Source organism: Canis lupus, chromosome 1, assembly GCF_048164855.1.
Source record: "Canis lupus baileyi chromosome 1, mCanLup2.hap1, whole genome shotgun sequence".
Classification (NCBI taxonomy): Eukaryota; Metazoa; Chordata; class Mammalia; order Carnivora; family Canidae; genus Canis; species Canis lupus.
This window is the reverse complement of record NC_132838.1, coordinates 71,750,383-71,762,677: the sequence shown is the minus strand read 5'-3', so window position 1 is coordinate 71,762,677 and position 12,295 is coordinate 71,750,383. Positions and strand designations below refer to the sequence as shown.

At 34.8% G+C, this 12,295-nt stretch overlaps 1 protein-coding gene, 1 long non-coding RNA gene and 1 other non-coding gene across 8 annotated transcripts in view; 2 read left to right on the top strand and 1 right to left on the bottom strand.

Annotated features, from left to right (window-relative positions):
* The window catches only part of LOC140638074 (uncharacterized), a 30,937-nt gene extending 25,458 nt beyond the window's left edge, over window positions 1–5,479 (bottom strand). For both annotated transcript variants that reach the window (XR_012035257.1, XR_012035258.1), the window contains exon 1: window positions 5,305–5,479. This is a non-coding gene — a long non-coding RNA (uncharacterized lncRNA). The remainder of the gene's footprint in view (window positions 1–5,304) is intronic.
* ERCC6L2 (ERCC excision repair 6 like 2) overlaps window positions 1–12,295 on the top strand; it is a 160,171-nt gene that overhangs the window by 116,746 nt on the left and 31,130 nt on the right. For all 5 annotated transcript variants that reach the window (XM_072834593.1, XM_072834591.1, XM_072834603.1 and 2 more), the window contains 3 exons: window positions 1,856–2,008; window positions 6,707–6,787; window positions 8,112–9,276. In XM_072834593.1, coding sequence (XP_072690694.1) covers window positions 1,856–2,008; window positions 6,707–6,787; window positions 8,112–9,276 — 1,399 coding nt within the window. The remainder of the gene's footprint in view (window positions 1–1,855; window positions 2,009–6,706; window positions 6,788–8,111; window positions 9,277–12,295) is intronic.
* On the top strand, window positions 6,476–6,582 carry LOC140609161 (U6 spliceosomal RNA). The gene has a single exon (XR_012011105.1). It is a non-coding gene; the product is annotated as a U6 spliceosomal RNA (small nuclear RNA).

The window sequence follows — 12,295 nt, the reverse complement described above, 5'->3', positions numbered from 1 at the left end:
AGCGCCTGTCTTTGGCCCAGGGCGCGATCCTGGAGTCCTGGGATCCAGTCCCACGTCGGGCTCCCCTCATGGAGCTGCTTCTCCCTCCTCCTGTGTCTTTGCCTCTCTCTCTCTCTCTCTCTCTCTCTATGTCTATCATAAATAAATAAATCTTAAAAAAAAACCACATAGTACTTTTTTCCTATCTGACAGAAATACTCTCATATACATACAGTGAAGGATGATAAGGATTTATATTCAGCATTGTTAGTATTTGTTTTAAAAAATGAAAAAAAAAAACAGCCTAAATGTCCAGTAGTAGAAAGATGATAAGATAAATTCTGATGCACAGAACAGAAAAAAAAATTATAGAGTAGATGTACTGTTCTGGCAAGACCTCTAAGACATTCTTTTTTTAATTTAAATTCAATTTGCCAACATATCGTGTAACACCCAGTGCTCATCCCATCAAGTGACCTCTAAGACATTTTAAGTGGGACCAAAACAACCAACTTGCAGAACAAGTACATCAATTATATTGATGCATAAAGTTATTTATATGTGTATATATAAATAGCTTTAACTACAGTGAAAAAAGATCTGGAAGGATATGCCTAAATATCACAATGTTACCAAGACTGATAAAAGATGATTGGTATTATTCAAGATGGGCTTTCTTTCACTTTGATATTTTTGTTTGCATTTGTTGTAATATTGCATTCAGATATTTTATACTTAAAAAAAATAAAAACATCACTTACATAGAAACTATACTCCTTCATGTTTAGAGCATTTCATATATTCTAAAGTTTGGCATTCGGAAATTCACCTTTCATCATTGTATTTCATATAATTTAGAAATACATTTTTATTTGCAGAAGAATTGCAAATTGCAAGAATAGCTCAAAGAACACCCAATTAACTTCACCCAAATTCCCAAGTTGTTAACATTTTATCACATTTGCTTTTCTCTTTCAGCCATGATCTTTATTTTTCTGAACCATTTGAGAGAAGGTTGCAGATTTATCACTGCTCAGTTTTCTAGTGTGTATCTCCCTCAAGGGGAAGGACACTCTCCTATTAATATATACATATAAAAATAATTTTATGCATATAAGCACTCAGTTTTGTGTGTCATTCTGCACTTGCTTTCCACCCCTACTTTCCTCTCCAAAATGCAGTTATCCAAATCAAGGAACTAACACTGCAGTGATACAACATTAATTTGTAATCCACAAAACTCAATCAGATTTCACCAATTTTCCTTGCAATTTCACCTCTTCTTTTTCTTTTCTGGTTCAGGATCCAGTCCAGGATAATGATTATAGAGTATTTCTTTTCATGTCTCTTTAGTTTTCTTTAACCTGGAGTGGTTACCCAAGCTTTACTTGTCTTTCATGACCTTCAAGTGTTAAAAGAGTAAGGTCTTTCCTTGTGTTAGCTTTCCTTAAAGTAGGTCCATTTGATGTTTCAGTTACTTAGGTTGTAATTTAACTTTGGTGAAATACTGATGATTTTTGTAGCTCCTATTTTAATGAGTCTTGAAAGGAGAAAAGTGTATTCAAATGTATGCTTTTATCATTAAACATTTTACATTAAGTGAATATTGCATACTGATGGGATCTTGATTCAGTTGGTAGAAAACAGATAAAATAGGAAATGTAAAATCTCAAGATCTCTTCTTCAATAAAACTGGCCCAATTACTATTATTTCACCATAATGGCAACATCTGCCAGGGAAATTAAAATAAATTTTCTTCCCTAAGGAGATTCTGCCTCTCCAGCTAAAGCTGTGTATATACAGAGAATGCCAGGAAATTCTGACATATTGTTGGAGCAAACACTTCAAAAATATCTTGTGTTTTTTCTGTTTTAGCAACTTCACTGTGTGGTGGTTGGAAGTGAAAATGCCAAGCGATATTTTGAAGCAGTTCAAGGATCAAAAGAGCATCGAGGAGAGCTGTTTGGGGTCTATAATCTCTTCAAACTAAGGTCTCAAGGGTCTTGTCTTACGAGGGACATCCTAGAGGTGTGAAATTGTTCCCTGATCTTTTCAGTAATGTTTTAAATATAGTTTTCTTCCTCAGGAAACTTGAAATATAATTGCTAGTACCTTTTCAGAGAAATTTGTGGTTTTCCTGATAAAAAATGCCTGTGTTTAGGATTTCTACTTTTAGAAAAATAAATTAATTATTGTACCTCTAAGCTAAGATTTCCCTATGCATAATTGTAAATAATGTATATATACAAATACAGATACATATATTAGATAGTATGACCTCCAAGACCATTTTCAGACTGGAAAGAAAAGTATATTATTTTGAAAACAGCTGCTAAAGTCAGGAACTAAAAAAAAAAAAAAGGAGAGACTTTCCTAAATAAACAAAAATATAAAATGTGTTTTGATTAAGAATTACCAAATACTCCCTGAGATACACTCTCATGTCTCATGGAGATTTTTGTTTTCTGTTCCCAATAAAAATTCCACACCAATATTTCAGACTCTCCCAGTTATGTTCATCCTCAGCATACAGATGTTTCTTATTCTTCAAACAGAAATTTATATCTTTTTTTTTTAAAACCTAGCTTAAGTTCTTTGATATATCAGGATACTAAGGGTATTAGCCTATTTTCTAGTCGATATTGATGTATCATAAAATCCTGAAATATCCTCTTTCTCAATCCCCTCATCATGTAGACAAGGAAAATGAGTCTCAGAAAACTCAAAGACATTTTCCTTAACTTCCAGGACTTTGTAGTAAAGCCTTCACATACTTTATTGATTTCATCAGTTTTATAAAAACAGGTCAAGAACAATTGGTCCCTGTGCTTAAAGAACTTAGACCATCTTGACAAGAGGTAAAAGAGAATACTTACATAATGAACATGTAATATCAGTAAGCATGGTAAGATGGCTAAGAAGGAGGCACGTATGTGTGTATCCTGAGAATATTGCAACTGTTACGCAGTACCTCATGTACTGCTGAATTTAATTTTATGGTAACTATTTGATTTCAATTGAGTGTCCCATTTGAAGTCCCCCCTGTCCTGGGGTGCCTGTCTGAGTCAGTCAGAAAAACATGCAACTCTTGATCTCAGAGTCGTGAGTTCAAGCCCCATGTTGGATGTAGAAATGACTTAAAAATAAATTTTAAAAATAAGTTCCTCTACCTTTTTCTTCTTTTGAATATGCTCTTTCATGGACTCATTCTTTCCCATTCCTCTTTTATAAAGTAGCCTTGTTAGTATTTCGGGGCCCCCCTCAGATATACTTCCTTCTCAGAGCAGTACCCAACATACCATCTCCTATTTGTGTTTCTCATTTGAAATTATTGCCTATGAAGTTTGTTAGTATTATATTACTTATCCTCTTTTTTGTCATTTATCAAATATTCAAGTTCTATATTTTATCAGAATAGCAACCTATCCCTTAAGGAAATGTTAGGGTAAGACATTCAGTATGACAACTTATTAAATGGAAAGTTCTCTTGTTTTCTGGTTGTCCTAAGTATATCTTATTTTTCCTCCAGGATTGTTTATTAATGACAGGACTCTCCGTGTCTTATATTTTGTTTGTGGTAACATGTGCTTAACTTCTTACCAGTAGGCACATCATCAGCACCGCAGTATTAAATTTTGAATTAAAACTGCTCTTCTGGGGACACCTATTTGGCTCAGTAGTTGAACATCTGCCTTTGGTTCAGGTCGTGATCCCAGGGTCCTGGGATCAAGTCCTGCATCAGGCTCCCTGCAGGGAGCCTGCTTCTCCCTCTGCCTATGTCTCTGCCTCTCTCTTGTGTCTCTCATGAATAAATAACTGAAATCTTTAAAAATAAATAAATAAATAAAAATAAAATTGCTCTTGTGTTATCAGCCAGAATTTAAAATTATTCAGTCCAAATGTTTACAGGTTAAAATAAATGTCTCTCCCGATAGATAGATAGATAGATAGATAGATAGATAGATAGATAATTAATTCAGGCATAGTTAGATTCATGTTGCTTTTGGCCAATGTTTTAAAATATTATTATTCCAAGCCCTATATAATGGAAGCATATATCTCAGAATAAAAGAATTATTTCACTTCCTGAGATATTTTTAATTTTTAAAGATTATAGAAAATTCCTTTTAAAATGTTTTAAGATGTAGAAATGTTTATTTATAAAACACTTTTAATCTGATGATTTCCAGGCAATTTAGTTCTACTTTGCACTGACTTGTTCTCTATATCAAGTTTCCCTTTAGAGATAGATATTGAGAACTAATTTCACAAATATTTAGTGAGTATATGCTAAATGTCAGGTATTATACATCCTAAAGCTAGGCATACAGAAATGAATAAATACACAAAAAGTCCTACCTATAAAAAACTTACATTCTATTCTGAGGAAACAAACAATTTACAGAAAAAATGATGCGTGTAGTATGTTATGACAGTAGGCTCTAAGCACAAAAATATAGCAGGTAGAAGATGAATGACTTCTGGAGAACTAATGCCCAGCATCATGATTATAGTCAAATGATACTATTTTATAAACCAAATTGTTAATGGAATAGATTTTAAATGTTCTCACCACAAAAAAGTAATGATCATTCTGTGGCATGATAGAGGTGTTAGCTAAAGCTATAGTGGTAATCATATTGCAATATATAAATATCAAAACATGTTGTACACCTTAAATGTACATAGTGTTATATGTAAATTATATCCTAATTTTAAAAAAATAGAGCAGGGGAGGGAAATAGGAAAACTGTCAAGGAAAAAGCATTGCAGTTTTAGATAGAGTAGCCAAGAAAGTGCTCACTTGAGGTTTCAATTGATTCCTTGAGAAGATGAAGGAGGAAGATGTGTTTTACAGAAGAACAAATACAGAGGTTCCACAGGAGGAGCATGCCCAGCAGAATTTCAAGATGGCAGGAAAGCCAGAGTGACTGGCGTGGAGTGAGGAGGAGAGCAAGCGATGGGGCCAGAGAGATGACAGGAAGCCAGATCATGTGGGAACCCTGACTTAGACAAAAAGCGATTAGTGGCTTCTGAATAGAAGAAAAACAGAATCTGACTCCCCAATCTAGACTAAATATTAAGAATTAAGCTACAGAAGTGCAAAAGCAGAAGCAACACACCAGGTAGGAGGATACTACAATAATTCAGCCAACAGATGATGAGGGTTTGGATCCGAGCAAGAGTGGTGGATGGTGTGAGAAGTGGCTGCATTCTGTATATATTACCTAGGTGGTGCTGACAGTTTTTGCTAATGAATTAGATATAAGGTCTGAGAAACAAGATTTTTGGCCTGAGAAACAGAAGACTGGAGTTGCCGTTACCTATCACAAAGGGCTTCCCACAGGATTGAGATTTCTGGTGCTGCCAGTTCCATTTGTTGTAGCCACTTGGCTTCTGTTGAAGGGATAAAGACAGTACAGGGAGGGGACACCCCCCCCCCCCCCACACACACACACACACTTCCCTTGCAGAAATAGCCTCTTGGCATTGGGAGAAAAGATCTCAAAGAACTGTTTATTATTCTCTACAGTTCTGGAGGGGAGATTCTTGTTACCTTGGATACCAGGTGGCTGGAACCATGCCATGGGTATATATGTCTAAGTTGGGCATTTGTAACTCTAGTGACGATAGTAGTATTTCCCCTTGTTTAGTCAACAAATAAAGCCTTAAAAAGAGAAATAAGTTTATTTCCTTTTGAAGGAGAATTTAATATTCTAGAATCTAGGCCATTAAATACCTTTGCTGAATGGTATACCAAAATCTTTAAAAGCATAAATACTTTCCCAATATATATAAGAAGGCTGTTACAGATGAAGATTTTTTTTTTAGTTTCATATTAGATAGGCCTTTTCATTTGATGTTTATTACACCAAAGGAATCAATAAACATTTTAATGAATATGAACAATAAATACACTAGCAATATAGGCTACAATATCAAGTTCCCAATATTCAATATTATCTGTAGGGTTTGAGATGCTAATAATATCTTCTTACTACAACTGTTATGTAGACTATTATGCAGTTACTATGGATATCGTTACTGGGTAAATATATATTTTTTTATTCTCATTCCCCTACTAGAATAATTAGTGGAGTTGGCTATCAGGTATTATTTTCTATCTGAAAAAGAAACTTTAATTCAAGAAATTAGAGTACTTTATGAGTCCAGCACACTTCCACTATATCTCTCTACTACCTAAGAATTATGAGCATTTTAAAATGTGTAAACTGGGGCAGCCCGGGTGGCTCAGTGGTTTAGCGCCGCCTTCAGCCCGGGGCATGATCCTGGAGACCCGGGATCCAGTCCCATGTCAGGCTCCCTGCATGGAGCCTGCTTCTCCCTCTGCCTGTGTCTCTGCCTCTCTCTCTCCCTCTCTCTCTCTGTGTCTCTCATGAATAAATAAATCTTAAAAAAAAAAAAAAAAAGGTGTAAACTGTATATGAGTTTGTATTAACAAAATTGAAAAATAACATTAAGGAAGCTAAAGCAGTGCTTGCTTTGGCAGCACATATACTAAAATTGGAATGACACAGAGAAGATTAGCATGGCCCCTGTGTAAGGATGCCACACAAAATCATGAAGCATTCCATATTTTAAAAAAAGAGGTAAAGCATCCTGATCTCAGTCTGCCTTTCTTAACTCCAAGTTTTCATATGCTATTGCTATTGTTTGTCTGGTTGTTTTTACCCCATATTTTACAGTTATTTGCATTCTTAATAGAGAGAAGGCAAAGTGGAGGCAGGAATCATGACAGCTACAACATGGTTGAAAGAGGAACCTCCAGTACACAAACAAGAGATGGTATGCAATTTTTGAATCTGTAAACTAGGACTCCTAGAAAACATTTATTGGGACAATTTTAAGTTATTTTTCCTTTTTTTTTTTTTTTTTTTTTCATTTTTTCAATGTATAAAGAAAAAGGTCTTAAAAAAAGTCAAGGACACAAAATCAGAGGCCTGTCAGTTAAATTAACCATTTAGGCTAACTTAACATTTCATATAATAAGAACAAAGTCAAGAACAATTCACCAGTCATTTACATCCAAACTGGAATTTTAACTATACCAAACTATAAATTCAAAAATAAATACACTGAATAGGTTAACAATCCAACCTAACTAAATAGGTTTTCACTAAACAAAATACTAAATGGAAAAATAATAAAATATGTTTAAGATTATGAAATCCAAACATCAAAATTATTCTCTGACTCAAATATTTTATTTTATTTGAGTCCTTGATCTTGTGATCTTTTTGGTAGTTTGTCATCTCACATTCTACAAAATCTATATTGTCATCATAAGGCCTCTTTAAAAGTAAAGAATGTACATAGAGAAAGTTTTTTGTTATTATTCTTGCTGATTTTTTCCTGCCTTTAGGGATTTAACTATACATTTATACCAGCTTAATGATTTGGAATATGGGATAAGTATTTATCTAACTTTATAGAAATACATGAGTAGCAATGTTGGCAGAAGTATTACTGGATTAAAAAAGTATTACTTGATAATACTTTCCCAAAATCTTTTACTAATAAATAATAAAGTCTCCGTTTCAAGAAACTGAAGGATATATTTAGCTCTGATTGATGTAAAAATAATAAATTCTGGATTTCAATTTGTAGCAAATTTTACTTCAGAATACCCAAAATATTTTATTTCTGATGGTCAAGATCCTGTCAGATCTTAATATTTTTAATCTGTTAGAACAATTTCCCACTTGTGAATTCCTTACTTTGTTAATGCCTACACATTTGTTTTTTTCTTAAAGTGTGATTGGAAATGTGTGCTGGACTATATAGTAAGCAAGTTGTGTACTTTTCACTTTTGAGACCAGAATCAGTCCCTACATCTTAGAAGGTGACTGCTCTGCTCTGTGTTTTCCATATAGATAATTCGATTACCTCGTATTCTGTATAAACTTTTATTTATTTTGGAAAGTTATTCAACTTGAAAAAAGACTGTACTAGACTGTAATATTCTGTACATTTGTTTATAAAAAATTGTACTTTTAGAAAATATCAAGTGATATATTAGTTATGTGCCCAAATTTAATTCCCTTCCAATGTGATAGATTTGATACTATCTTGACATTTTCTAATGTTTCTGTGACTGTTTCTTATATAGTCTAGAGAGCCTGACTGTCAAGAACACAGAGGTCTAGAACAACCTGCAGAGTTGCCAACAAAAGAAACATGTGATCTCTGCAGTGATTTTAGTGATGATGAATCATTGGGAAACTCAAGAATAAAGACTGCTAAAAACAAAGCATCTGACTCAAGTAAAGCTTCAGGTTCTCCTGGACAGCTTACCTTACTCCATTGTGGTTTCTCTAAATTGTTTGAAACAAAATGTAAAGCATTTGAGAACAGTGATGGAAATATTGCCTCTGATGATGAAAGTTCTGATGAACAGCCCATGTGTCTTTCAGTAGAAGCCAAAGATGTTGGTTATCAGAAAAGTCATGACTCTCTTGGTACTTCACAACATCAGAAATTAACTAACATCCTAAATCCAAATGAAAAATGTACTTTTGATAAAAGTGAGAAAATTTTTGAACAAAATATTTCTTCTGAGTCTGATGATGAGAAAAAATTTAAAAATACAGCTGACCACCATTGCATTTTACACAGTGCCACAGAAGTAGAAGATAATGATGTCATCTTTCCCACACAATATACAACTCAGAGATGCCCTAAGAATGGTATAAAGTTTAAGCCACTCGTGGATGGATCTCAAGATTCTGAAACAGAAAATCCTATAAAAATAAGAAATAATGGTGATGATAGAAAGACTGATGTCAAAGGAAAGAGATCAATTTCAAAACAATTAAATCCTGAGAATGTGACCCTGAAATCTATTATGAAAAGAAAAGGAAGTAGTGATATTAGTGATGAGTCTGATGACATTGAAATTTCCTCTGAGTCAGGAGTAAGGAAGCGAAAAGCTACAAGTTCTTTGAGGTTTAAGAGAAAAAAGGAAAATAAAAAAGAACTTCGCACTTTTCCTAAAACAATGACGAAAACATATCAACTTTATGCAGCAGATGGAGATTGTAACTCTCAGGCTGTTGATGACTTTTCATCCTCAGATGACGATTTAACTGTTCACCACATCAGTTTCTCTAAACAGAGCCATACACCAAAAACTATAAAAGATAGAATCAGTTTCTCTTCAAAATTGTCTAACCACAAGAAAAATAGCATGTTTGTGCCAAGAAAATCAATGAAATTTTCAAATGAGAGAGCTGTCAATCAAGAGGGAATGAATGAATCAATGGATAAATTTTTAGGTAACTATAGATACATTTTGAAAACTTTGTTACATATTTGTTTTTCGCAAATAGTTCTGTAAGAGATTCTTGAATTAGCTTGTAAAATAGTTCTGTAATCAAGCTGCTACATTGAGGCACAAATGAGGAAGTGGGTGGATATCAGGGTAAAGGAAGACCACCTAGATCAACATAGAGAACTTTGTCATCCACCCCAGGACCTCTCCATGTGCCCCATCTGAATCACAGCCCCCACCAGACTTCATTTAGTCTTGACCTGTAGGTAACTAAAAATTAGTGCTCCTCCTCAGTCCTTTTTCAATGTCTTTCCAGTCAGTTTGGTTGTCAAAGCTTATTTTCTAGTAGATCCCTCAGGCAGCACTCATGAGAATAATATTCCCTGAGATTCCTACTGGTAACAGTTTGTGCCCTTTATACTTAAAAGTCATTTTTGCCAGATAAAAAATCGTTGACTCACACTTTCTTAAGTATTGTAAATACTTTTGGCATGAAGTGTTGTATCACATGTTCTTTTTGTTCCCCCTTGATGCCCAAAAGAATTTCCTTTCTTTTCATTATTGTCCAGTAAATTTATTAGATTGTGTTTGAATGTTTGTCATAGTTCGAGTTGCTCTAACAAACTACTATAGACTGGGTGGCTTAAACATTTGTTTCTCCTACTTCTGGAGAGTAGAAATCCAAGATCAGGATGCCAACATGGTTAGGTTCTTGGTTAAGGCCCTCATCCTGGCCTACAGAAGGCTGCCATCTTGCTGTGTCCTCACATGGTAGAGACAGAAATCATCTCTCTTGTGTCTCTTTTTTTAAGGGCACTAGTCCCATTCATTAGTGCTCCACCCTCATGACTTACTTACCTCCCAAAGGCCCAACCCCCAAGTACCATCACTCTAGGGATTGGGGCTTCAACATACGAATTTTGGAGGGGCACAAACATTTAGTCCATTGCAGTATTGGTTATTCTGGGTCAATATTGCCGTAATATATTTTCAACTCAGTTTTTATTTCAGGAAAGCTTTCTTGTACTAGTATTTTTTTTTTTTTAAGATTTTATTTATTCATGAGAGACCCAGAGAGAGAGGCAGAAACACAGGCAGAGGAGAAGCAGGCCCCATGCAGGGAGCCCGATGCAGGACTCAATCCCAGGACCCTGGGATCACGCCTTGGGCCAAAAGTTAGGTGCTCAACCACTGAGCCACCGAGACATACCTTGTACTAGTATTTTTAAGTTACTTTTTCTGTTCCTTTGCCTTGGCTTTCTTCGTTAGAGACTCCTGTTATTCAAGTATTCAATTTCCTTTGCCTGTCTTCAGTATTTGTCATGTCTCAAATCCATTTTTGTCTTTTTCATTTCTTTTCGCTTTTTAAAAATATCCTTCCATTTTTCTTTAAGCATTAGTTATTGTGTTAACTCCCTCTTTATGTTCCTTCTAGTTTAGTCTTCATTTCTGATATATTTTTTAATTTCTAAATCTTTCCTGAGTCCTGTCACCCATTCTGAGGTTTTCTTATTATGTTATACTTTGTTTTGAAATCAGTTACAATTTTAAACTGCTTTGTGAGCTTGTGTTTATGGCATATTTTCATTCTGCTGTTTATTATTTTTTCTCTTATGGTAATTTTTATGAGATTTGACCCTCTTGGCTCATTTTTATGGAAATAATTTTCTCTGAATTTTTTAAGCAAGAAAGAGTTTAGGAATTTTTTTCTAATTTCGCAAAGATCCATATCTTTTTTTTGTAGGGTGCTCAGAACTGTGGTGGCATTTACTGCCTCTGTCATACCCACTGCTTTGCTCTAGACCTTCTCTTTCCCTCATTCCTAATCTTCCTATCCTGTTCATTTTGACTCCTTCCCCACAGTTTTCCTTTATTGTGTGGCCCTAACATGGGAGCCTTGGTGGGTCAGTTGGGGAAGTTCTAAGAGCTAGTTTGCTTCAGTTTCTCAGGCTTTCTTATCATAAGCACCCTGCACCCACTCAGCACTGGAGAATGGAAAACCTTCCCAGGTTCATCTACTTATCTCCAAGTGGCCCACTGTGCTGTCCAGGGCACACCTGTTGGCTATCCTACGCTCTCCTGTTCTCAGATCCACTAGATGCCACCCTGTTGCTTCCTACACCACACTGTGATGTTGTGCACAGTGTAGCTATTGGTGGATTGTCCCCATCTATTTTTATTTTAGGGTTCATGGGGGGGTGTCTTGTTATCTTCATTTGTTGTATGGTTTTCCGTGGCTTTTTGTTTTGCTCACTAATTGCTGGCTGTTTTATGTAAGGATTCGGAGATTGAAAAATTGCTTCCCCTGCCACCACCATCTGCTGAGAATCTGTTTAGTGATTTTAAAAGTTATCATTGCTTTGAAAGTATCTGACTCATTCCCAAAAAAAACTATGTGAAAGAAGCTGATATATAAGCAAGGATAGTTTGTTACAGAAATTCAATCATTGTGTTTGACTTACATATCAAACTTTCTTTTGTGGTTATTCAAAAGTTCATTATGATATATATTTTGATAACCCTTGTACCTAAGCACTGGACTATCCTTTGGTTTGTCTGCTCTAATTAGATTTAGGTATGAGGAATTGTTGCATAAACTGTACTTTAAAAGATCAACTGAGTTTTGTTTTTGTTTTTTACTGTGTAAAAGATGTTAGTAGTGTGGGACTAATACTATTTTGAATAATGCATAAAACATGTATCAAAATTAAGAAAAATCCAAGTAAGTTTTCTAACAGAAGAATCTTTGAATATACACACTACCTGATATTAAGAGATTTAAGGAGGATGTTATCATAGTTTTTCTTTTTGTTATCTTATTTAACAACATCTTGTTTTTCTTACGATTGTCAGTTTTCATTGAAAGAGGTTCAGGACTGAAATAGCACGTGTTGAAGGTCATAATTAAGGTTCATTGCCAGAGATGTTTGAGGGAGCCTTCACAGACCTCAGTTCTAGCCTTCTCTTTTATGACCACAATTTAAAAGTAAATTATAGGTACCTAGGAGCAAAGCAATAAAAAA